The sequence below is a fragment of the Podarcis raffonei genome, chromosome 7 (genome assembly GCF_027172205.1).
Source record: "Podarcis raffonei isolate rPodRaf1 chromosome 7, rPodRaf1.pri, whole genome shotgun sequence".
Lineage (NCBI taxonomy): Eukaryota > Metazoa > Chordata > Lepidosauria > Squamata > Lacertidae > Podarcis > Podarcis raffonei.
In genome coordinates, this window is record NC_070608.1 from 52,754,854 (window position 1) to 52,782,534 (window position 27,681).

Consider the following 27,681-nt stretch of genomic DNA (forward strand, 5'->3'; position numbering starts at 1 on the left):
AACAAAAATGAAATAAAATGAAGTACATACTGCTTTTCAAAGCAATACTAACTATTTTTAAAAGTGTTTATGTAATGTCCCAAAGGTATGTTTCCCCATTTACAAATTTCACTCTAGGCTGAGAACATTCCTGCAGTCCTTTTTAAATGTTTTATTTACTTTGGCCACATAGTTAAAATAATTGTTAACCAGTTCTCAGTAGCTAGAAAAGAAAGAAGAAAACTTCAGTGTGCATCACTGTAAAATAGCTCATATATACATCCCTTAATTTGAATTCTTTTCAGCAGGATAAAGATAGTAAAGGACTCTGAAACCCAGACTTCCACTCATTCTTCTTCATGGCCAAGCAATTGGAACACATGCATGTAAAACAAAAAGTTCATCATCTCTGAAGGTCACAGGTAAATAGATGAATTCAATAAATAAGTCTATATTTTGAAATTCTACATTTTTTAAAATTAAGCAATTTAGTCTTTTTTCTTTTCAAATATAGTTTTCTGTTCTTGCTCGCCACCTGGAAATTCTAGACGGTTCTCGCTGTTTTCTTCCTCTTGTTCTTCCTCAGTGCCTTCATCAGTCAGTTCCCGCCCTGTACTTTCCTTCTTAGATGCTTCCACTTCATCTGATCTTCCATCAGAGTCAGCCATACAAATTCCGTAACACATGATGCTGATGACACCCAGTGGTAGACCAAAGAGAAAGCAGCCCAGAAGGGGGGAACTCTTGAAAACAGACTGTTGAGAAATGGTTAGCTGTTAGTGACAATTCAACAACATCTGACAAATATATCACTGCATAAGCTTTCACAGAATACGGTCCATCATGTTATCCTGAGCTGCAGGTATATGTACACATGGTTTTGGGAAAGGGGGTTTGTAAAGAGTAAGTCAGAGGGAAATAAAATGCAGAAAAACACAGTGGGAATTACGTACTTAGCAGTTCCTGGAAGCATCAGGCAAGTGGAGATCGCTCACCTAAAGATGTTATTTTAAAGGGAATTTATGAACCGATGAAGTTGGCGGTTGTGAAAATCTTGAAGGTCGGCATTCGGTATATCAAGTGGATAAGAAGCAGCAAACGTTACTAAAGCTACAGTGCTAAAACACTTACCTGGGGCTAAGTCTCATTGAACTCAATGGGACTTAAGCTTTTGCACAGACGTGGATAGGAGTGCGCATTTAGTAGGACTTGTCTTAGATTTAAAAGCTTCTGATATTTACAGTGTGTTAAGCTGATGTACTCTCCCCGCAAACATCTTCGATTCATCAAGTTAAAACCAAATTAACGCCATTATAATTAAAAAATTGTCCAGTAGCACCTTAGAGACCAACTAAGATTGTTCTGGGTATAAGCTTTCGTGTGCATGCACACTTCGTCAGACCAACACGGCTACCTACCTGAAGCCATTATAATTGTTATTCTATTTTAGGGCAATTCCACAAACTAAGTTTTGTGTACATCTATGCAGGCTTTGCCCCCAAAACAGATTTTATGTCTTTATGGAAATATGTGCACAGACCTATATGTAACTTATTGTTCTTGTGTTGGCTGTTTGTGTTTCTGGCAGGCCAACAACATTCAGGTTTCCAGATGTGCTGTGAGTACAGAGAGGAGGTAGCTGAACCAGTTGACAAGTGAGTTTTAAGGGTTCTTGAAGCATCTGCTAAAGATCTGAACAAATGCTGCTTCTTTTAGCAGTACTTGTCACATGGATTACCAGTAGTACATACTGTATATCTCTAGAAGTTGGATCCTCCTAACCGAGGGTCCACGTTGTGCGCAGCCCCAGGACTCCCCCCCCCCCACCGGCATGGAGGCGGGGCTTTGCCCCGCTCCAGCCAGTGGTGGCACAATCTTGCCACAGGCTTTTAGCCAATCGGCGTGATGGCCTGATTGGGGGTAGAGTATTTAAACAGCAGCGCGACGTGGGGACCTCCGCGACGTGGGGACCCACCCACCTATTGTTAGGTCGGCATCTGGCCTTGCTTTGGACGCCTGTTTTGGAACGGGGGCCGGGTAGGATTTTTTTCCAATGTGGCACTGGCCACTGGGTTTTTGCCTACCTCTTAGAATTGTCACAACTTTGTAACATTTGGCGGTTGGGCATTGGTTTAGGGGAATGGGGGGGGGGAGGTGTGGTCATCACCTGCCCCTCCATTTGATAGGGTATTCTGTTAAAGGAATCTTGGGGTCTGGATCTCGGCCAAAGTCTGGGGAGGAGCTAGGGTCATGCCAGGAACCCCAGGGGTGAGCACCAATCAATAGCCATTGTTGGAGCTCCCTTTGCTGGTAGTTTACCCTGTGCAGGCTACCTGCTGGGTGGCCTGCAGGGTGGGCAGGAGCCAGTTACAGTCATTAGATACCAATGCCTAAGCCAATACCAATCACACTTGTGTACTCAATAAAGTAGTGGCCTAAATTTGCCCATTAACCTTTAAACTAAATTCTGTCTCCTTTGTGTCTTTATTTCCATGGGGATGGGTTTTGGGGCTTGACACGCAAATGCCTGCAGCTGCTGGGAATAGCTATCACTGTCTTGGAAACTCATGGCAGAAGTCGACACAAGGATTATTACTTGACTCCATGGAGAGCACTTTAAAGAGGGAAGCTGATTTTCAAAGGATTTCTGTGATCCATCTCTCTGTCTAAGCTAGGGTTGGCGTATTTCAAAAGGTGAAAATCCGGACAGAAAAGTTGCTGAGCTTTTCTTCAGCCAAAGTTGATGAGTTTTTTAGAGTTTTGCCAGAAATATAAAAATAAATGTTAAAAAAGGAAATTTCTGAGCTATTTTTGAGCTATTTTTAAGGGAAATCGCCAAAAGCAACACTGCCGATATGGGTTGCCATACGTCTGGATTCCTGATGCCAAGATGTGTGTTTCAAAAGGCAGATATAGTGTAACAATCTGGTTTAAAATACAGAACCCAGCATCCAAAATCATGTGATCAAATTAGATATTGATGTTAGGATGGGTAACCTGAGGACCTTAATATGCTGGATATTTGGCAGGTACAGTCCCTATTTTATATCTGATATACGCTTAGACATTATCTAACAGAGATGGGACATTACTTACTCCTACAGTAGACTTGGCATCATAAATTATTCTCTTGATCCGTTGAAGAATTCCATCTCCACCGTGCGCCTAAAATTTCAAAGGTAAAACCAGGCATTAGCACTAGTCAATTATATTTCAGCTTGCATCCACCTTTGTTCACCATGTAGTCTGATATATAATGTTTTTCCACTGAAGGGGAAAATTATTTTCTTGTGACATTCCTGGGGTCCCTTGCAAGGAGCTGTCCCCAGGCTGTCTCTAATGTTAGTTCTTTCCAGCGACTCTTGTTTTTCAGGGAACATTGGTACTGCACATTCAAATCAGAAAACAGAAATGAAGTAAGATCGCCAACAAACTGTTAGGTCTTTGAGCAGTTCAAGAATTGGTTAAAGAGATTTTGAATAAAAGAGAAAGGCTTACTTCTGCAGTGCCTTCCAGGATCTCATTAATGAACTGAACCATATCTTCAGTACTCTCAATAGGTTTATGAGGTAGGAAATACTGTTGATTGGATGTGTTCAATACAACTATAGTGGGGATTTTCAGATCACTGAAACAGTAAAATCAAACAAGTCAGGAACTAAAAACAGAAAAAGCTTTCAGTTATCAGCATTCAGTTTATTAATAGAGCACCTAAGAACTATAAAAGCTTCTTGGCAACTTGACTTTGCAACTATCCTATCTATAGTATCTGAACAAGTGATTCAACTCATTTCTTGCAGGAAGACCAAATGAGGTGGTGGTAGTGGAGTATTTGCCACATCCCTAGGACATTGAAAAATCATACAAGGTTCACCTTTAACCATCTTGCTTCTAACAAAGGTTTCATAGTCCACTTTCCCAATGCTTAACAATGAGGGGGAACAGCAGATACAACAAGTGAATCTGGACAAGACTACACTAAAGGTAAAGCTAAAGGTACCCCTAACCATTAGGTCCAGTCGCGGACGACTCTGGGGTTGTGGCGCTCATCTCGCTCTATAGGCTGAGGGAGCCGGAGTTAGTCTGAAGACAGCTTCCGGGTCATGTGGCCAGCATGACTAAGCTGCTTCTGGCGAACCAGAGCAGCACACAGAGACGCCATTTACCTTCCTGCCGCAGAGATACCTATTTATCTATTTGCACTTTCTTTCGAAGACTATACTAGTAGCCAGCAAGTCATGGTATCTAGAGCAGAATGAAGGCAACCTTGATAGACAGAAATCTGATTCCCCTAGACTGCCACTGTAGCTAGCTACTAACTTCTACAACATGCCCAAAAGTACCATTTGCTGTAGTCTCCAGCAACATGTCTTTTGCCAACTATACAGGTTACATTTGGAATAATATTGTAATTTGTCAAGTGGATCAAGCCAAGGAGAGCTAAGCATGGCTTCTCATTACCTACAGCAGGCATATCCTGTTGAATGGTTTATTTAAATGTAAAGGTTCATCATTGTTGCACCCGATGTGTATGTCTTTAAGGGGCCAGAGCAAGGGCCAGAGTAAGATAACGAGACCCAGCTTTACAGCTGTGAAGCACAGCAGGTGCTGCTGAGTTGAATTTGATTAAGGTGTGTCAGCATTTGGGTGTAGTATATAAGGAGCAGCACCTAGCTCTCCCATTACCCTGGGGGATGGGTTGGTGGTTGGGTCTGGTCTGGTTGTTAATGTACTTAGTGTAAAAGGAGTTTTTGTTTTTCTTATTAAAACCTAGTTTAAGTTATTTTTGAGTCCTTTCTTTTTAATGCATGGTCTCCCCAGCAAGCTCTCTGCAGCGTTACCATACTGCAAATAGCCAACATCTTTGGTTATGGGCCCAGCTGCTGAGTGGATGACTGCATATTTTTGGACTCTGAGAAAGGTTTGAAAACTCCTTCTCCTGTTAGCGTAGTTCTGTGGGTCTGGAAGAGTTCCAGAATGGTTGACCGGGTTCCTGAAGCTGAGAAGGCTCTGTTCTTCCCACAGCTAACAGATGAGAACTATAGTTTATGGTCTTTTCGGGTGGAGGCGCTTTTGACCTCTAGAGAAGTATGGACCTATGTAACTGATGACCCTCCTGACCCTGTGACTAATGCTTGGTCGAAAGGAGATGCAAAAGCCAGGGCGATAATTAATTTGGCAGTCAGCGACCAGCAAGTAGTCTATATAAGAAATAAGAAAACTGCCAAAGAAATGTGGGACAGTCTTGCAGCAGTGCATGTTAGAAAAGAGTCAGCGTCTGCATTGACGTTTTTCAAGCAGTTGTACCAGACGAAGTTGCAGCCTGGTGGTGATTTGGCAGCACACTTGAGACGTCTGGAGGCAATACGCGGCGAATTAATTCGAAGGGACATGGAGATACCTGATATTCAGTATGTTTTTATCATTCTTTGTTCCCTTAATGAGGACTTTGATGGTATAGCTAGCCAGATATCTGCTGTTCCACCAGCACAATTAACTGTGGAAGGGGTGACGGCAAGATTAATGGGCGAGTTGGACAGAAGGGAGGCTTGTGCCATAAGCACTCCTATTTCCAGAAGTAATGAGGAACGCCATATGCAAACCTGTGGTGATACAACTGCATTTAAAGCTGCAAAGCGTTGTTGGTTCTGCAATAAACAAGGACATTTTGCAAAGGACTGCAGATCCAAAAGAAAGCAAAGTACTCCCAAGCCTGTTTCTGTTCGTCAGTCACGGTCGTCAGCCCAGCAGCCGACATCGTATAGTAGAGACAGAAACGAGCCGCGAGTTTTCCATGCTAGGACAACAGATCGTAAAAGACTTAAACGTGCCAAGTGGAAGTCTTTTGTTGTGGACTCAGGAGCATCTCAGCATATTTGCAACGATCGAAGCTTGTTTATTTCTTTCGAAGAGGAAATTGGTAATGTACATTTAGCCAATTCACAAGTCTTGCAGTCGCTTGGCAGGGGTACTGTTAAACTTGACTCTTTAAACATTACAATAGCGAACTGCATTTACTGCCCGTCAGTGGACAATTTATTATCAGTATGGTGTTTTGCTCGTCAAGGGATAACTGTGCGTTTCTTAAAGTCAATGTGTGAGTTTTTTGATGGGAACAAACGTCTATTATATGCCCGGGAATCTGATGGTTTATATAGACTGTATTTTCGCACCTACTCCCAATCGCCTATAAATTGCAGAGCAGCACAGTCAAGCCAGGGGTTGAGGAATGTAAGGCCACATTCCGGGTGTGTCCATGAGGCGCACAGAATTCTGGGACACCTGAATTTTGCTGATGTAATTAAGACAAAGAATATTGTTGATGGCCTCAACTTAAAACCATGTAAATTCTTTATGCAATGTCTATCCTGTTGCAAGAATAAGATTAAGGTTGCACGCAAGGGTAGATGCTCAGATAGGAAAGTAACTGAGCCATTTGAGCGTGTACATTGTGATTTAGTTGGGCCACTCCCACCATCATTAGGAGGTTCTAAGTACTGGCTTACTCTGATAGACCAGTATAGTAGATATTGTTGGACTTATGCAATAGCTGAGAAGTCCCAAGCATTTGAGAAGTACAAAGTTTTTTGCAACTGGGTAAAAACGCACTTTAACAAACCAATTAAGAACCTATTTTCTGACCGGGGCGGGGAATTTGTTTCTGAGGATTTTGAGAAATTCCTGGAAGCGCAGGGGACTACTCATGAGTTATCTTGCCCCCGAAGTCCCTGGCAAAATGGGCTTGTTGAAGTTGTGCAGCGTGACCTACAGGCAGGGGTTAAAACGTATCTGCACGATGCTAATCTGCCCAAAGACTTTTGGGCTGAAGCGCTTAATGCTTTTTGTTATGTTAGAAATCGCAGTTATCATTCTGGTTTAGATGTCACCCCCTATGAGAAGCTGTTTAAAAAACGCCCTAATCTGAAATACCTACGCATTTGGGGTTCAGATGTAATAATGCATTATCCCGCTAAGCAGAAATTGGGTGAACGTAGTGTCCAGGGAAAATTAATGGGCTACCAGCAGGGGGCGTACAGAATTTACATACCAGCAACTGGCAAATTTCATATTACCAGAAGCATGATACAAACTGTAAATTGGAATGGAGTTGCTGTCTTCCAAGATACTGATGGTATAGATAATACTGAGGAAGAAGAGGAAGAAGCAGCAGCAGCAGGAAATGGTGCTTCTGAATTAATGGAAAAAGACAAAAAGCCTGTTGAATCTGATTTGTTTGATGATTTAAAGTTAAAGGGACCCGAGGGGAGGTTAGATTCTCTTGATTTTTCTGACCGTGAGCTTAGCCTACAGGCATCTCTTCAATCTGACAATGATTTACAACCTGAAACTAGTGGTTCACTTAGTCCCATTAAGTCTGAGGAGTCTGACTCTCCTTCTGGACTAAGACGTTCAGATAGAAAGAGGCAGAAGCCACAACATTTTGCAGATGAACATTTTAATACTGTGTATGCCAATAAGGCAGTTTTTGAGCCAAAAAGCTACAATGATGTTCAGAAATTACCTTAAACACACCAAACATTATAGGTTGCAGTTTACAACATGTATTGACAAAGGTTTTGAAATTTTCTGCGATGCATCTCATGCAGTGGAACAAAATAATTGCAGGGGTGTGTCTGGTATGGTGTTTTGTTATAACGGTTGTCCATTTGAATGGAAGTCCCAGACACAAACCATTATTTGTCTCTCCACAACAGAGAGTGAATTATGTGCATGCGTTCAGGCCACTCGTGATGTAGAATGGTATCTGCAAGTATTTGCAGACCTACAGATGCAAGTAACACTACCAATAAAAGTTTACCTTGATTCCCAGAGCGGACTTGCTATCCTGTGTTCAGAGACCAATACGCAGCGCACTAGAGTCTTAAGGTTACGCTTACAGTTTGTAAAGAAACTAATTGCTGACGAAATGATTGTATTTGAATATGTTCCAGGTGACAATCAAATTGCGGACATTTTTACTAAAGCACTTCCAAAGGTTACACATGAAAGACATGTACAAAATATGCTTTATGTTTTTGTTCCACAATGATGAACCGCAGGGGAAATGTTGAATGGTTTATTTAAATGTAAAGGTTCATCATTGTTGCACCCGATGTGTATGTCTTTAAGGGGCCAGAGCAAGGGCCAGAGTAAGATAACGAGACCCAGCTTTACAGCTGTGAAGCACAGCAGGTGCTGCTGAGTTGAATTTGATTAAGGTGTGTCAGCATTTGGGTGTAGTATATAAGGAGCAGCACCTAGCTCTCCCATTACCCTGGGGGATGGGTTGGTGGTTGGGTCTGGTCTGGTTGTTAATGTACTTAGTGTAAAAGGAGTTTTTGTTTTTCTTATTAAAACCTAGTTTAAGTTATTTTTGAGTCCTTTCTTTTTAATGCATGGTCTCCCCAGCAAGCTCTCTGCAGCGTTACCATACTGCAAATAGCCAACATATCCAACTCCCAAGAGACTGCAATCTACTCCCACTATAAAAAAACTGGCAGTGATCTACCCATTGGATTGATCAAAGTTGTTGAACTTTTGACCGGTTGGACATGCCTGATCTGCAGGAATAGCCTCATTTCTACTGGGAAACAAAGGTATCAGATGTAAGCTTCCAAGCCTTAAGCTTTGGTGTAATTTGAGCCTCTATTCAGGAACAATAAGGGTTATTTCTCTGCTGAAACAATGGAACACAACCCGGAGCTGCCCTTCTGAATCCTCTCAAAGAGATTTGAGAGCTTTATACGCCTCTTCTAGATCACAAAAGCTCAGCAACAATAGCTGAAATTCAAAATCCATCAAGCATGTAAAACAAACTCGTAAGTTCCTAATATGTTTTTCTCCTTAATGGCGTGTAATCATTTCACAGTATATATAAGCCTCAATCAGTGTGTGTGTGTGTGTGTGTGTGTGTGTGTGTATTTCATGTTCAGCTCTCATTTATGTGCCTTTTCTCTCTCCATTTACTATCCCATCCTGCCATCTAGTGGAAAAAGTTATATACAAAATTTAAATATCTAGGTTTTATATATAATGAAAGTGTTCTCTTTAAAAGTAAAATGGTTTTATTGCATATTGAAGGGCCATATCCAAGTGCTATTTATTTTAAACACAAATGCAAACACACACAAAACAGTACAAATCATAAAATTAGGACAAGTGTGTAACTTTGGCACAGACAATTCATATGATAAATTTCCAGGGTTCACAGTGATTCCATGGAGGGAACATGCTGAATCCATTCTTGTGAAGGCAATCACTAGGCAGAGTATCTCATCTTACACTGTGCAAAACCAATGCATGTACTGATCAACTTTCACATATCTACCAAGTTTATATGCTCTCTTTCTACAGATATTTGTAACCTACTTACAGCAAACACAAGAACAGAGTTTCAAAATAAAAACCTTACTACACAAATGATATTAATAGCATGAAATCTCAAAAACATACTTACTCCATTAGTAAACTATTCATGTATTCATTACCATCCATATGGCCAAACTGGAAGCTCCTGTGAAGAGTCAAAATACAAATTGTTAATTAAACCTAACTTTTAAAAAATGACAGCAAGTTGTATCCATCTATATTTGGAGAACTTGGAGGCAAACTTGGAGGTTCCTCATTTGGAGGCAGCAGTTTGAATCGAAACTGCTTCTGCCAAACAGATTTGCTGCAACTGCTGATCAGCAGTTACAGCAAGCTCCTGTGAATGCCTGCTCCCAGAGCCAATCAGCTGACCGGCAGTGAAAGTGTGTCTTCAAAGGAAGTTACTGTTACCACACTGATCATTTTGTTATTAGGGCGGTCTCACCAACCCCTGGGGAGTGAGGGAATTAGGGATCCTGATTTAAGGGGTGTGTGACTTAGTGAAAAGATAGCATGAAACCCACAACAAAAAGTTATTTTGTATTATCACTCCTAACATGCTTATTCCTTTTCAGAGTTCTAGCGATACTCTCCTCTTAATATAGATCATGGCAATTAATCACATTTTATGCTTTTCTGCACTTTTATTTCCACTATATTTTCTTGGCTAAGTGGAAAATGTGGACAATAAACAGACAGTTCTAAAGCAGTATCCAATCCATTCATTTTAGTTACAAACCATTCTTCAGTACAACTCTTACAAAGCAGTGTATAAGAGGTCAGGTGCTCTACTTGCATGAATTATCCACTGCTAGAATCTTGTGTATGGTAGTTATTTCAAATTATAAAAAATGGACTAATTTCAGCAACTGTATTTGTGAGGAGGACTTGCTAACACAGGGTCATATCCGGTGCTGTAGCTCTGCTCACGCAACACACTTTCTTCCTCCTCTCCTATGTGTGCAGATTTTGTGGGTACACGGGGGGGGGGGGGGAGAGGAAATGGAAGTCTCGATGTGCAAGCAGAACTCTGTTAACAGAGCATTGGATGCAACCCATAGCTAGGCAAAAGCATGGGACTGTGTGTATATTTTGTTTAAACGGTTGGATCTTATGTCCTTGTGAGTTATTGAATCCTAAGAAACTGGACAGGCCAAACAATACTACTAAGTAGTGGCCAGGAATGTGAGGGGGCACTCCAGTGCTTACTAGCACAACCCCTTGCCCCTCCCCACAACAAGAACAAAATTAAAAATTAGGAACCGAATATGGAGTACACAAAAATAGACTAATTCTGCACATTTCCTTTTTCTTGGTAAAGAATTTAACTGTCCCAGTAGAAAATGTAAATGTTGAATGCACTGTCTTAGATAAAAAGCAGGTGAGAGTTGTTTAGATTGCTTCTGCATTCCCCTAAACCACTCTCACGCTTCATCATTTGCACACAAGTAATTTACAACCTCCAGAAGAGCTGCCCTTAGTTGAACAAAACCCATGGGTAGCAACATTGTTGTACAGCTTTGCTATCTCCTGTACCTTGGTCCCTTTGGACCAGGAAACTATTCTCAGAAAAGTAGTGCCAGGATAAACATCTAGCTACAACCATTAAGGATCTGGCAGTTTGTTCATATATCTGAAAGTTTAAAAAAGGCAAAAGTATCTTGCTCTGCATGAGCTAATATTTGTATTTTAAAGTGGCTAATAATTGCAGCTTAAATTGATGTCAGTATGGTAAACCGATCTGCACACATATTAGAGATCTAATAAAACGGAAGAGCTTTTCCATCTCAGTATTATTTATTTCTCATAACAGTTATTTGTGAATGTATACTTTTTCAATGAAGAACCTAGTTTCTATTCTATCTTGACATCAGAAGGTGCTCCACCAGAGAGCAAATGTGTGACATACATGTGTTAGGGTATTTTAAAAGTCTTTTTAAAAAGAAAATGCAGCACACACACTTTTTCAAAACATATGCAATGCCTAAAGCTTAGTTTCTTCCACTTTTCTCCTAAATTCGGACAATTTGTGTATACAGTCTTAAGATTACCTAGCTTTTTTGAATGGATTTGTTGTTAACTGTCACGGTCAAAACTACTAGAATTTGCAGTACTTATTCAAACCCACTTAACACACGATTAGGAACAATTAACAAATGATTAAATATATGCATGTACCTATGAAAGTGGTCTCTATAATTTTTTGCAACATCCTGCATAATAGACTTCAACCTGTAAAAAGAAACATTTCACAGTATTTCCACAAATATAAACAGAATCTATTCAGCAATGGTATTGTACAGCATTGCTGTACATTCAGCAATGAAACACAATGAGCCATGGAGATAAGAAGGGAGTACCTAAGCATAAAACCTGTTTATGAAGGCCAAGGGACTGTTTGGCCATTACATCTAGACTGCTCCATGGCTCCTGATATACAAGAAATCCAGATTCTACTCAGTTTTGTGCCACTACATACTATTTGAGTACCTTCGGACCTTGGTTGTTGAATGCCTTGGTACTTGTCTGTTTTGGCTTCCAAACGCCACAAACCTGGAAGTGTTACGGTTTGCGAACGTTCTTTGGAAGCCGAATATCCGACACGGCTTCCGCAGCTCCCAATTGAGTGCAGGAAGCTCCTGCAGCCAATAAGAAGCCGCGCCTTGGTTTTCAAACATTTTCGGAAGTCGAATGGACTTCCGGAACTGATTCCATTTGACAACCAAGGTATGACTGTATTTGTCTGTGCCCTTCAATACAGAAGCTTCATATGTATGACATACAGCTCAATCCTATCTGATTAAAAGGGTGATAAAAAGGGCAGCTGAATGAATGGACAACAATGGCAAGTGAAATGATGTCAGCTAGAGACTGAAGCAACAATGGATGGAGCAGTGGAGATGCATCTTGGACATAGCTTGTAACACGATAGGAAACCAGGTTTTCTAAAAAATGAAATTGTATTAAATTAAATTAATTTGGTTTAATTTGTAATAATTTGGAAAATCAATTAAAAAATTGGTGAAAAAAAGAAAAGGGAAACCTGATCCAGTGAATGGTGAGTTCAGCAGGACTGAATTCCTAGTAACTGTACATAGGACAATACCCTTTTCCCTTTATTAATAATATGTGATTAAACCCATGGCTTGTTTTTCATGTGCAGCTTCCTTTTATATTAGTTTTTAAACAACGTAGTCCAACAACAGACAAGTTAGGGATTGGAGCAGGGTTCATGCAGTATGATGTTCAAGAGGTGTCATTTTCTAAATGGTTTGTTATGTTTTATCACGTATACACACCAACATACCTGATATGTTCAACAGAAGTGTTTTTATCATCAATAATTGCAATAGCCACAAGTTTTCCTAAAAAGCAAAAGACATAGAACTAAATTTAGGATATGTCTACAGAAAGATGCTTCTTATTTAAGTAACCTCCCAACCCCAAAGAAACAGAACAGCTATTTTGTAACCATTATTTTATTTTATTTATATATATATATATATATATATATATATATATATATATATATATATATAGCTATATGCTCCAGAAATGGAAAATGCTACTGAAAATAAAACACTACTCATCCCCAACCACAAAGCACTTTCTCAAATGGAAAGGTCTTACAGATACACAAGCTACAACATACCTTGATGGAAGACATGGAGCAGAATATAGTATTTAAGTTGGAAACTCCATCACTACTATTAAACTTTCTTTTGAAGTTATTCTGTGTGTCCTACACAATGCCTATCACCTATAATAATTCATTGTTCAAGTAGGTTACTGTTACAGGAGAACTGTCCCATTTCAAAATATGTGGGGATTACAAGACTGAAATTTGCTGCCCACGGAAAGATATCATGTCTGGGAGAGGAGTTCTAGCCTAGATTTAGCTTTCCATAGAAAGGGAGTTTTGAAGAGTGCTGATTACTAGCATTAGAAGTAGTGTGAATGTTTGGCATCATTCAAGCAGGATCTGAAGAAGGGACATGCATCAGTAGAAAATCCATAATCCATAAAATCCTTTGATGTTTCCCAGGCATAGTACAACATAAAGCAGCTTTTTAAAATTGCAGCTGACTTTACATACAAAAGTGTTAACGCAGTGTACAATTAAGTTCTGAAGGAAGGACATCTTACCTGTGTCTCCAAGTTCATACAGAGTAAATCCATCAACATTAAGATACCCCTGAAATCTCTCCTTGCTTATCCAGGATGACAAATCACCATCTTCATATTCTTTAAAAAGGAAAAAAACAGGGAAAGAAAAAATAAATGCTCATGCCTCCTTCTAACACTATCATATATACCAGGTATGTCCAACTCCCAAGAGACTGTGATCTACTCCCAGTATAAAAAAAACTGGCAGTGATCTACCCATTGCCATTGGAGGGAGGGGGAGCATGCGTGGGGTGGATTGCCCAGATTGCGATCTACTGGTTGGATATACTAAGAGCATACTGTTTCTCCAAGTGTCAGTCTACTGTTTGGACTCAAAATTGCTCAGAGTGGAACTCAAAAGTGGATTATTCTGTAAACGAAAGGCAATTTTAGCCAACTTTCCCACTCAGTGGCAGCCCCCTTTATAATCTGCTGCAGAGGATTGAGGTACTCTTCAGAGCAGGTGGTGCAGCTAAGTGACAACCACTGAACTAGCCGTCTCCCGCTTCTGTCACTGTGAGTTTCAGTAAGCAGAGATGCAGCCTCTACTGGATCTGACTCATTTCCATAAACGGAAGGAGCCCTTCCATTCATGGAAGAGTAGGTCTGAATCCAAACCCACATGTAACCAAAGTGGCAACATCCAGGAAGAAGAAAGAGGTGTCAGCAGATTTTGGGGAACTTCAAATTTTGTAGAACTACCAGACCAACACCTTCAGGTAAAAATATTAATGGGAAGGGACCCCCAGAACAGCTATAGAATCCCAAGTCAACTGGAAAAGAAAACCTGTGGGAGGGAATTAAAATATACACCAGGCCTAGCAAATCACCATGTGCACAACTGAAACTTACAGAGTGCCTGTTTATAATTAATAAATACGAGGAGCAACCTACTTTGAAACACATGACAGGATGCCAGTCACAGTTTGAGCCGGCATAGCACTGCTTTTACATCTCTAAATTATCAAAGACTGTGCACAATCAACACACATTTTTGAGAAGTATGTAACAGCATCTAGACAGAGACGTATTAGGGCTAGAATCCTTAAAATGCAGGGGGAGGAATCCGTTACCTGTTACTGACATATTACTCTTGATCTATAACTTACCATCATACACAAAATAAGTTCCATCTTTGAAAACTATAACAGCTGGCATCTCAGGGAGTGTCACATACTGAAAGATAAAAAAGATAAACCAAACACTTTAATGGCACAAAGAAACTTTCAGGATACATTTATATTTTCCATTTTTTATTGATTCTACTTTTCAGTTATAGACCATGAAGTGGCTTATAAATATTCATAAAACACAAAGTCACTGAATAAAAACAAACAGTGTGAAGGTGTAAAAAAAAAGAAAAGAAAAGCACCATGGCCTCTCCTGCCTAGAGATGGCTACATCACCACTCTCTTTGATGTCTCTCTTTAAACAGGTGAAGATTTTAATTTTAAATTAGCATTGGCTTGTCAAGCTGACGTCACATCAAAATATATTAAGATGACCTGTAAATTAAAAAGTTACATCTGATGGTTTCTTTGTCTGGTTTATGGGTTCTATTTGCTTTCTCATTCTGTTATTTGGGCTCATTATATTTTTCATTTGTTAGCTGCCTTGGGTGCTATATGCAGAAAGGCAGAATATAAATTGTAAGTCATAAATAAAATTAAGAGTAAGCATCACAACCTAATACACTGACCATGCACCTCTGATGCAGATATTCTTCCCAATCTCTTTCCCCAGTTGGATGACATAAAAGCTAGGCAACATTTTTGAAGGAGAAAACTGACAATACCAAAAAAATAAACTGTGTGCAGAAATGTTCTATTAAGAAAGGAGGTTGGATATGAGGAAATTTTATTTTTGTACAGTGGTACCTCTGGTTACGTACTTAATTCGTTCCGGAGGTCCATTCTTAACCTGAAACTGTTCTTAACCTGAAGCACCACTTTAGCTAATGGGGCCTCCAGCCACCGCCGCACAATTTCTGTTCTCATCCTGAAGCAAAGTTCTTAACCCAAGGTACTATTTCTGGGTTAGCGGAATCTGTAACCTGAAGCGTATGTAACCTGTGGTACCACTGTACTTTTATAGCTCAAGTTAGTCAACAAATCAGAAATTTAGCTTTGATTTTCCAGTTTAGTATCTGTAACAATTAAAAGGTTTGTTCGTTACATAACGAAGCTAGCTGGTGAATAAATGTTAAGATTTTTGTTTGTTATATCATAGATATGCAATGCCTATGTTCAAGTAAGGCATTCTTCACACTTCTAGAAAAATTCTTGTGTAAAAGCATGGTGTACTTTTATTCTCTAGATAATTTAAAATTCTATTGTCCCTATTTTTTGCAGTTTCAAACCCTGAGGATAGTAAAAAAAATGAGCACAAAGTGGGACAAACTGCAAGCCAGCAGAGACAATAGATGATGCCTTGTGTGCATTAAAAATAGCCTCATTGCTTTTTGTGCACCAAGCCCTAAAGGTATACTAGTGACACTCTCTCTCTCTCTCTCTCTCTCTCTCTCTCTCTCTCTCTCTCACACACACACACACACACACACACACACATGAAACAATGCAGCTATGCTGTCAAAGAATAAAAATGCAAGGAATTGTCTTTTGAACTTTACCTTGAACCTCACCACCACCACTGTGGTCATCTTCATGAGAGGATCTAACTCTTATAATACATCTGCCACCCAAAACATTGACAGCACAATGGGGAAAATGACATTTAAAAAAATCTTTGTATAGTATTAAAGTGGGCTGGTAAAGTATTTACATTTCCTCCCCAAATATAACTAGTATAGGGTGCATCTTTTAAACTTCTTTTTGCATCAGAATGCAAACTAGGATCAGAGAGATCTAACTATCTTAAGTGCACTACAGCATAGATTTGTGAATGAGCAACACTCATTCACCAGAGGTACCACTGTACAAGGAACATTGGGTCTCTCTCTCTAGATATATACATACACACACACACACACACACAGAGAGAGAGAGAGAGAGAGAGAGAGAGAGAGAGAGAGAATGATACAAAATATTGTTGAGAAGACTTAGGACCAGTTTCCACTAACCAGGTGTGCTAGTGAAAGTCACTGCAAAGGCTTTCACTAGAGCAATGAGGCTTTCGCCCCTACACCCCTGATCCCACAGATCCACCTGGGTGTGTCAGGAGAACCCACAGAACAGCATGCAGGAGGAGGAGAAGAAGGGAGACTGTTCTGTCTGGCAAGGCATGATGTTAAATTCCAGCCTTACCATTGCAACCTCCAATAATTTAAGTAAACGTTACTATCCTATCCTCTACAAATCACTTTCATCACCCATGGTCTCCCATTAAGTGATTGAAGCTGTTCTGTTTTTCCCTTGTCAAGTAGCAACAAGAACATGACAGAATTATACTCCCAACAGCTCCATGTCTACCTTGCACACAAAGAAAAATCAGAACCGGAATCAGCCCCATCCCCCTTTTCAAAGACCTCAAGGAAAGACAGACCTAAACAGAACATGTGCAACTAAACTGTGTGCCCAATAAGTGTCTCTTCTTAAATTTAGATGGTGCTGATTCCACAGCCAATGGAGCTGAAATTTAAAAGTGCCTTGCCTTGTCAGCTGTGGCTACTTCACAAAGCCGTAATTGGACATGTTGCATTGTCACACCTAAATGGCTCATTTCCGATTGCGGAGAAAGACTTCAAATGACAACTCTTACTTGCATTCATGTAAAGCATACCAAAACAAAACAAAACAAAACAAAACAAAACAAAACATGAAAACACCCCACCACCACCACCTCAAACATTTTAAACGGTAATCTACCAGTGTTTATTTACATACATTCTTGAATAAATTTACCTCAGGTAGTATCTCTTCTGAGGCAGAAAAAAAGTAGGTATAAACAATTAGTTCGGAAGCAACTTCTATGTATTTTTCCTGTGGAAATACAAATAGACATTTTAAAACAGTTTCTCAATCTTCATAATAAACATAGCAAAACAAAAATACAATGTTGCTTATTTCACTGCTAAATATTGGTTTCTCATTCACCAAAGCAGGGGCAAGGAACCTTTTTGGGTTGAGAGCTGCATGCTGGTGTTGGGGCCTGAAGTCATAGAGGAACAGCCTTTCCTTTCTCTCACCCATCCTTGCTTCCCAGGAGGCTGCCGGAGAAGGGACAGATCACTCTTAGCATATGGCTACTGATCACTTGCAGAGGAAATTATTAAATTTCTCATCTCTCCATTTATTCTAGCTTCCCCTTCCTTTCCCCTCATGTTTCTCTTCCTCTCTGCTCCCCACAGTCCCCACAAAACTAATCTGAAAGCAACATCAAGACCTTAGGCTTCAAGTTCCCGACCCTGGCCTTAAGTACTTGTGACTGTGTCTCAACATAGTCATGCTATGTCAATGTGTCTGTCTACTGCCAGCTGATCCTCATGATGTCATGCATCAGCAGTAGCACTCTTATTCGTCCATTCCCTCCCACACCATTCCTCCAATTTGCAGCGTAAGTTATGGTATGAAATCCCAGAGGCACAATCCACAGGCCCATTTTTGTACTTCAGGAGATTAACAACTCAGTTTCTAGGAATCTTCTTCTTCAAGGGAATAACACTGATTTCTCTCATCATAGCATCATTAAATCCAACTCTACAATTCTATGAATCTAAATATATCTACCTCACTGCACTAACTTACTTTATTTATTTATTTATTTATTTATTTATTTATTTATTTATTTATTTATTTTCCCAAAGCTGCAACTTTAAGTACCCTTGCAGATTTGGTGAAATTACTTAGGGTTGAGATGCCAGCTACCAGAACAATCTTAGGAAGCATGCATTAAAACGTAATACTCTTTTGGAATCAGCAAACAATAATTTAAATGAAGTTTCAAACCTTCAGTGGAGATTCTCCACCAATGTAAAGAAAAAATACACGATGCCTCTTTTGCACATGTTCAAACATCTGCTGGCTAGGGAGGGGTCGAATAATAGGCCTGAAGAATAAAATAAAGAAAACAGATAAATGGGAGCAAGAAAAGCAGCTTCCAATTGCTGTCTCTGAGTACTGTACTGATAACTTTAAACACCTTTAAATCTAAGACCAATGAGAACTCAATACAGGAGTGCTGAATCACACCAGTTTGTCTTCTCTTGTAAATATTTCAACACTTTCACATATTTCTATATGTGGACATTGGGGTGGGGGGTAGGGAATCAACTACAATGTGCTAACCTCATGTACTGGCATTATCCACCAAAAACCTTTATTTTCATTTTTTAAAAGGATGCACTTTCAAGTATCAGATGACAACACTAAGAAATTATCTAAGTGTTTAGAAACTGAGGAGAACACATGAAAATCATTAGTGAACATTTGCCTTGACCAAGCAAAATAAAGACTTGTTTTTTAAAATGGGGGAAGGGAAATCCTGCTAGCATCTAGCATCTAATAATTATTAGGAAATGTTACATCATCCTATCCTAGCTTTCCAGTTCAGCAACTGTGTTCTATAGTTGCATCATTACTGGAGTCAATATAGAAACATTTTAAAGACTTAATTAAGAACTGTAGTGTAATTTCATCATGTTGTTAGATGTATTTTCTTCCAGCGTTTCCTACTATGATAGCTATGTTTTTCAAGATGTTGTAAGACTTCTAGGAATTGATCAGAGGCATTTGTTAAAGAAATAGCTGCTAAAGTCCAAATAGTTCCATGCAGACATCACAATAAGGTGAAATAAGGTGGCTAAATTTTATGTTAACGTCTTGTGACAACTATAGGTTACTAGCGACTTAGGCACAGAAGAGATGTCTGGAAAAAGTGCTGTTATTAACTGACAGTTAATCAACAACTGTAGCTTAATTTTTCTATCTCACAAATTTTCTGGAACAACAACAAAGATCTCCCCCTCCTTCTGACAGAATAAGAAGGAACTGACCTTGGAATGACAAGCACATATATTAATAACTTATTAAACAAGCGGCTTTGGGTGACAAATCTTTTCATGTAATCATACTGCCTGTCAAGACCAGGATATTCATGGGCTGAGCTATGTGAACAGTTTGTAAGACTGAAATCTAAAGGCTTTGTAAAGAAAACTAAAGGACGGTTTAGAGAGGCATGGGGGTGGTGGAATATGATACCTGCAACAGATTCAAGGGCTCATGCATGCATGCTAGATTAAACACATTACTTGGATGGATTTTAGAAGTCAAGATGTCACTTCACAGAATCACTCTTTCTATATACATATATTTATGTATTATGAAATAGAATTATGAGCTACCTCAGCATACTGTAATCAATTGTCTTATGACATTAAGCCACTTTGCTTGTATAGTGTACCATGGGCTAAGTCACCCACATTCAACTGTTGCCACATACTCTCCACTCCACATGCCATACAAAACTGATGCTATAAAATACTCACCCTGCTACTCTGTTTGCAAACTCAACAATATCATCTTTGGTCCTGGGTCCTCTATAGTTGTATGCCAAATCACCCTTTAACCTACGTAAAATAATAGTCAACATCTTGGATGAATATTTCAAGTGCTGCAATACTTTTAGCACATACAGTTAACTGGAAAAAGTTCAACCCAGGGCTCACATTTTATGAACACACAGTAGCAACGTATTTCAATAGCCTTACTGCAGTGGGAAGGCCAGCTAAGCAGCGATGATGTTCCTCACAACATCAGTTAGCTTTTAGGTGATTTCAGGAGTGGTGAACAAAGAAGAAACTTAAATAATGGTCCAATACATCAGAATGGAACACTTTGCACAAGAGACACTAATGATACTACAAAGCACTAAAGTTTTAATATACAAGACACAAAATTCTACTTACAGTTTAATTGTTGGATAGCCTCGAACTCCAAATTCAGAGGCAATGCCTACAAACAAACAGTAGTATAACCAAGCATTTAAAAGGGCATTTTTAATTAATACAATTACAATATTCAAAAACGTTTTACTGGCATTTCTTGTAGTGGCAAACAAACAGCAGCAGACATTTTTATAACATACAAACTGTTGCATATATAATCCTATTTCTATAGGAACAGGCTGTCAGATGATGTGCATCCTTCCATGAAAGAATAGAGGCCAAGAGGCCATGCCAATTTCCCCACTGAGCTTTGAACCAACACAGAATTTGCTTATATGTGTTTGGTTAACCTACTGGCTTTCATGTTACTTTCAAAGAGTATAAATTCTAACACAGATCAGAAGACCTTACTAAAGCACTTACTAGAATAAGAAGTTGCATCCATCTTCCCAACTTTGACTGGTGAACCAGTGCTTCCCATCTCTTTACCAACTTCATTCCACACCGGTTCCAACTTCTTGCAATGGCCACACCATGGTGCATAAAACTGAGAACACACACACACAAAAATAAGCATAGCCAGTGAAGTCTTTGGAGAAACTATTAAACATGTACTTGTATATGAAACCACCCATGGGGACAGATGGAAACTACCACATTTCTTAAATGCGCACAAAATTTGTTTATTTAGCAGTACATTTTGAGTTTGCTCATCATTACACTTCTACAACAAAATGAATTCTTCCAGTATCTGCTTGGATAGTAGAGTATCAATTCAGTTACAGGGCATTATTCTGAAAATTAAAAACTCAACAAAAATTATACTAATTGAAAAAATAAATAAAAGCGAACAAAAAAATCATGTATCTATGTCTTTAAAATGCTGCATATTAACAGTGCTGTCCAGGTAATACTTCAATGTGCAGTAGTGTAGCATATTGTTCACTACTATTTTTTATATATGATACAACACACATGCAAAGCAAAATTGTATGCAATTAACTTGAATCAAAGCAATTTTTGGGTTATCATATCATTACAAAGAGTTTATCTGCCCATCAACATAATTAACATTTGTACTCCAGATTTTTCAACAATGGAATCTTTTTTATTAGGGCCACACAGCAACGAGTACCTACATTAAACCCTCATGTATTATAAGAATCCACTCCTGATAAGTATAATTCATTGTATTGTATTGTATTTAGAACTTATTTTTTTCTTCCGTCGAAATTAAGATAAGCATGAATGTAGAAGCTTTTCTTAAACAGAGATAAAATTTGTTTTTGAATAGTTTTGTGCTGTGGGGATTGTTTGTTTTGCTTTTTTGCTGTTATACTCACATCTACAAGCCAAATGTCATCTTTACGGTTCTCTTTAAACCTAAGAAAGAAGCATAGCTGATTAAATATGCTTGACAAGTATTTTGCATTTTATTAAAATAATACAAAAGCAAGAGAAGAGCTTGTTTTTACTACTGAAGACTCTTTTATACCTTGCTGTTAACAGAATATAAATCATTCCCATCCTTCATGATAACCATTATTGTGTGGACTAGCAATAGATCACAAATATCGACGACCACACTAAAAATGTTTTTACCTATGCACTTAAGCAATACAAGAAAATATGCTTATTATTATTAGTAATAGTAGCAACCACCACCAAAATTAATAGGTCTTAAATAATTTGTAAGAGGCTTAAAAAGCTAAAATGGGTTAACATGTTCCAGGGATATGATACTTCTGAGCATGCGATTAAGGTCAACTAATTATTTGCCAACACAAATTACAGATTAGTTATCTTATATCTATAAAGGTAAACAACCGCTACATCACTATTTTGTTGGCAAAATATATATATAGCTCACAACATTTACTTTGTCTATTCTGTTACTTTACAGTCCATTTCTTACATTTCTAAAGTGTTTTTATATGTAAAAGTGCAGCATGCAATCTACAAGATATATGCAATATAAATCACACTTAAAATTACAACTGTAAGAACAAGTTATTTCAGTTGGGTCTTCATTACTATAAGAGCAAACAAATACAAAATGATGCAGCAAAAAAAAGATAACCCTGTTCTAGGCTGCATGAACAGAAGTATGGTGTCAAGATCAAGGGAAGTAATAGTACCACTCTATTCTGCCTTAGTCAGACGACACTTTGAATACTGGGTCCAGCTCTGGGCACCACAATTTAAGAAGGATGTTAACAAGCTGGAACATGTGCAGAGGAGGGCAACCAAGATGATCAAGGGTCTGGAAGGTAAGCTTTATGAGTGCTTGAAGGAGCTGGGTATGTTTAGCCTGGAAAAGAGGAGACTGAGAGGAGATATGATAGCCATCTTCAAATATATGAAGGGCTGTCACATGGAGGAGGGAGCATGCTTGATTTCTCCTGCTCTGGATGGAAGGACCAATGGCTTCAAGTTGCAAGAAAGGAGATTCCGACTAAACATTAAAAAAAAAATTCTGACAGTAAGAGCTGTTCAGCAGTGGAACAGACTCCCACGAGAGGTGGACTCTCCTTCCTTGGAGGTTTTTAAACAGAGGTTAGATGGCCATGTGTCATGGATGCTTTAGCTGAGATTCCTGAATTGCAGGGAGTTAGACTAGATGACCCTTTGGGTCCCTTTCAACTCTAAGATTCTATGATTCTATATTTAAATTACAGACAAACTAGGCAAAATAAGGAGACTAGTATCCTGTGTGCCCACCCCCACCCCCTTGTAAAAGCAGTTGCAAGCAACAAATACTATAACATGCAGTATTTGGGGTGGCAATTTTTAAAGGGAAAATGGAAAAAAGAAAAGCTATAAATTCCATTCCCCTGCTTCACAGCCCTGATCTGAAATGCTTATGTGTTTTGGGGGGTGGGGATGGCGGCTATTGGTTTGTGTTTGTTTTTGTTTGATTATTTGGTGTTCTCATTTTTTTATTTTTATGTTGTGAACTGCCCTGTGATCTTCAGATGAAGGGCAGTATACAAATTTAATAAATAATAATAATAATAATAATAATAATAGAGGGAACATGGCTATTTAGATGCCTGTAACTCAAAACCAGACAGAGAAACAGTTTTGATGAAGCCAGTATCAGAGCCCAGACTGTTCTGCAAGTCTGAAAGTTGGGTCAGCAGCTTAACTAAGTGTCTAAGAGATGAGATATTTCTGATGAGATTTGTTGGCACCAAGCAGCTGGTGGAGGTAAATTGCTGAAAGGGCAATGCCAACCCAATTTGACATTCACATTGTGTGCACTTTTCTGACAGTTTGTTGCTGTGTCACTGGAGATTGCAACATGCTTCACAGCTGCTAGCAAAGTGATTTTTTTAAAAAAATAGTGGATGCATGGCTAACCCACTCTAGAGGCAAGGCGAGGAAACAGCATTGGGTGGCAGGATCCACAAGGGCAGTCAGGTGCCAGGAAGCATTCTTGCATCTGATTTGTGTTTAGTTTTCTCCTCTTAAATATCAGCAATGTGGGCAAGAAATTATGTATGGAATCCCACACCAAACAAGTGAATTTCTGCTTGCACAAAGGGACTTTGCCTCCCTGCTCCTCTCTGTAGCTCACCCCCACTACAACCCCATTTCGTTTTGAATACATTATATGTTCTTATTTTTCTTTTGTGTTTCCTACCACAGAGAAGGTGACTGACTTTTATGCATTTGGACTCTGTAACATACTCATGTGTAAGAAGAGCATGCTGCATGAAGTGACCTGCCAATGAATACCAGAAAAACATCTACATGTGATATATGGATTCAAATAATGTCTAAAGTCATCATCTACAATAAAAACACTGCATACTTACGAGTCATCTAAGTCTTCCACGAAAGATGCATCAACTACCAAAATAAATGCCGCAACTACCAAAAAAAGAGAGTTTATCTTGGTCTCACATATGCATATTAATGTCTGTTCATATCTTGTCTATCCCACCTCCACAACACCCCTACAATTAGTTTCCACCTAAGTCTCACTTCTCTCCAGTTCTAATGGACCCCAAACCATGTTCCACCTGTTTTAATGTTTCAGGATATTTGATGATCACTTGACCATTGCCCTCTCTCCCTGGGAAGCTCTACTTGCTCGCTCACTGTCTCCTTGAGAAGCCAAGAGGAAAAGGCACAAATAGGATGCATATATAGGCAAGAACAACTCTGCTTGCTTGTTCACCCCCCCCCCCTCTCTCTGAGTGGCAAAGTACTGCTAACTCTTCCCCCTCTTGCACATCTTCCCCTTCCTCTTTACAGTGAAGAAATAAAGCCAGAGTCCTCAACACTATGTCACCTCTGGCCAAGAAACAAAAGACAGCAAGCAAGAGGAGGCCTTGCTGGATCAGCTGTTGCCATTCCCAGCCCACCTGCTCTTTATGGGCAGGCCTGCTGGCTCCATCCTCCTTGCCTCCCACCCAGAGAGAGGAAGATTAAAAAAAAAACACAGGCAGGTAGAGCCACAGCTGCCTCTCGCCCTCACCTACTGTATTTCCCACAAAAACAGAGATCAGGGAAGAAGCTAGAGAGAGTGGCAGCTGCCCACTGTCACCCCCACTTGCTTCTATGGCCAAGCAGGCAGCAGGTGCCATGTGCCGCCTGCCCCTCTGTGGGTACCAATGGGTGGGGCTTCGTTTCCTCAGACTCCTCCCTTCGCCAAGAAGAGGCCCAGACTTTTGCCAAAACTGCAGCAGGTGGCCACCGCGGGGTCCCCCAAAACGCGCCCCGCCCACGACACTCGCGCCTCTGAACGGCCTCGTATTCCCCTTCACGCAGCAGCAGCCCACCCTCGCAGCCATTTCCCAGGCAGGCAGGCGAAGCCTCGGCCCTTAAGCAACCCCTTCCATTCATACCCACCCGCCCCCTGGCCGCCCCCAGAGCAGCTTCCGACCCTCTTCCGCTCCCGCCATATACTTCCCACTCCCTCCTCCGTGGCGACTACCTGCCGCCCACAAGAGTGGGCTCCTCCGCCGATCTCTTCTCCTCCCTTCTGCCATACTGACAGGAGCTGGTGGACCCAAGCGAAGCGGCGGCCGGAAGGGGAAGCGGAGCCACAACCCCGCCGCCCGGCCCCACGGAGCATGCGCCCGGCGGCTCCGGCTCCAGCGGTTGCCTCCGCTGTTTGGAAGCGGGAGGGGCGGTTGCTAAGCGACGCTCCACCATCTCCGGCTTCGGGGCTTCTGGTTGCCGACAAGGCCTCGGCGCGCGTGAGAGGAGGAGGGAGGCTAGGGAGACCTCCGCGGCGGGGGGAGCCACTCGGTCCGGGGCGGGTTCTGGGCCATGCGGGTTGAGGAAAGAAACGTCGCCGAGGTTGTGACGAAGACGACAAAATAGGAGAACCTCCCAACTCGCCCCCCTCCATTTTATCCGGAACACCCGGCCACTTCCCCTCATTACAAAAGCCTAATCCGTTCGAAAAACTTTAAGCGCCTTGGGGCGGTAAAAGTGTTTCCATTTGGTTTGCAGCGGACAGTGCTGTTTGCTTCTTTATTCGTTATGTTAGAAGGACATCTTGTGGCGCTGGCAGATGGTGCCCATTCGGGTTTTTGGCCGCTTGTGATTCTCGTCGAGCGCGAACTTTTGGGCCAGGCTCGGTTTTAACGTGGCATGCATACTTCTAACATAGTGCCCATTCCTCATGGCTTCCATCATCTATTTAATGTACACGCACGTGCATGAGATCTGAAAGTTAGCGCAGCAATTCCAGTCCAGTGGAATCAGTCTATTGCAATTCTACCACTTACAGCTTACAGTTGTAGAGCACTGATTGTTGTACTGCTAGGAGTTACTTAGCTGGGTGGCGGGATGGCCCAAAGCAAGGATTCAAATAAGGAAAGTAATATTTGGGCAGACCCATAAGTTAGGGGGTGATCTTTTAGGTACCCGTACTCAAGTCACTTATGCCTTGATGGATAAGTTCCAGAACTTTGAATCATGTCCTGAAACAGCTCCACAAAAATATGTGCCCTATAGCCAGGCCAGTAGTACCTTAGTCAAAGGCAGCTCCACCTACAAACCATTACAGAACTCCTGAATATGAAGAACAATGAGGCAAGTTATCTCTGTTCAAGATGGGTCATGGTAGCTTATGCAGCGCTTAAACTCATTTGATCTATCTTGCTTTCAACTCTGAAGTCTAGGTCCCACATTGCAGGTTAGATTTAGAAGTGAATGCTGGATTTGGAAAGAAAAAACAATCTAATCTAACGTCCAAATGACATGTATTAAGTATATCTACAAATAGACTTCCTAATACTTTCCCTTCAAATGCAAAACTTTTGATGAACCTCCATCAGGGATGCCCTCACTAATTTATGTAGATTCATAGACCTAGTGCAAGAATATTCCAAAGGCTCTTAAGCTGGTACTGTTAAACCTGCAGAACAAACTTTGCTCCTTAGCCATATTGCTGCCAAGATGCCAACTTGAGAAAGTAATGGATGTGCTTGAAGTAAAATAAATTGAATCAAGAAAGACCAATTGAATTCAAGGTAGAGAGGATTGAAGGGTAGTTTTCATATGATTTATAGCTCACTTCTGAGAAGAAGAAGTAAGTCATGATTTAATGATGTCTCTTACTATCTGGGAAGAAATCCTGCTTATTTGAACAATGTTTTAATGGATATTGTGTAACATGTCCTGGCATTTGTATTGCATTGCACATTGTAATGTATTTGATCTGAGAAGTTTTCTGTCTGGTCTAGTGAAAGTTAGTTTAACTTGCTTGGGGCCTTAACTGACAGCTGTGTGCAGAAGAGTTTGTGTTAGAATTCTCAGTATGCAGAAGGGAGATAGAAGCAGGAGTGGCCCAAGACATTTTGGCACCTGAGGCAACAATAAAGTGGCATCCCCCCTCCCCATCAGGGAAGAAGGAAAGAGTGAAGATCTATATCAGGAACAAGGGATCTGCAGCCCCTGTGGATTCTGTTACCTGAGGCAGTTGCCTCATAGGTAGCCCAGCCCTGGATAGAAGATATGCATATTTTGATTGGCGGATGCAGGTTGAGAATTTTCAGTTGGACAGTGTGATTGGCTGAGTCTGGATCTAGATAGGCCAGAAGCATATATATGCCTGGGCACTGGTCAGCAGTTGGAGTTGTGGGTACTCATGGAGTCAGCCAGAAGAAAGTGGGAGAGGATTGGTGAGGCAATAGTATAGTGTCTAGAGTGCCTTGTCAGTATCCCGTCTGGGATCGTTGTTTTCTGTTGCTAGCTTGGCAGGATATTGAATGTGACTAAGCACACAATGAATATTCATTGCCAAGTGAGGGCCTGATTTGGGCCTTTTTGTTGCACCAGCCTGGAGTCAGTGCAATGAAAAA

General features: G+C 40.4%; 1 protein-coding gene across 1 annotated transcript; it reads right to left on the reverse strand.

The window, feature by feature from the left end:
- On the reverse strand, positions 1–25,445 carry TMX3 (thioredoxin related transmembrane protein 3). Its single transcript, XM_053396617.1, has 16 exons — positions 25,302–25,445; positions 24,178–24,232; positions 21,700–21,739; positions 20,780–20,903; positions 20,378–20,423; positions 19,958–20,038; positions 18,420–18,519; positions 17,376–17,453; positions 14,625–14,691; positions 13,495–13,593; positions 12,656–12,713; positions 11,527–11,580; positions 9,437–9,493; positions 3,478–3,607; positions 3,076–3,144; positions 1–734 (listed from the first exon to the last, which is right to left on the reverse strand). Exons 1-16 carry the CDS (start codon positions 25,354–25,356, stop codon positions 468–470), a joined length of 1,380 nt encoding a protein of 459 aa, XP_053252592.1. The 5' UTR covers positions 25,357–25,445; the 3' UTR covers positions 1–467.
- Positions 25,446–27,681: the final 2,236 nt, after the last annotated feature.

Bases quoted from the DNA above. Each gene is read 5' to 3' on its own strand.
- TMX3 (XM_053396617.1), bottom strand. From the start codon at position 25,356: ATGGCAGAAGGGAGGAGAAGAGATCGGCGGAGGAGCCCACTCTTGTGG. The intron at 21,740-24,177 runs GTAAGTATGCAG...CTTCTTTCTTAG, and splicing joins GTGGAAGACTTAGATGACTC to GTTTAAAGAGAACCGTAAAG. The intron at 3,145-3,477 runs GTAAGCCTTTCT...TTGAAATTTTAG, and splicing joins TCCTGGAAGGCACTGCAGAA to GCGCACGGTGGAGATGGAAT.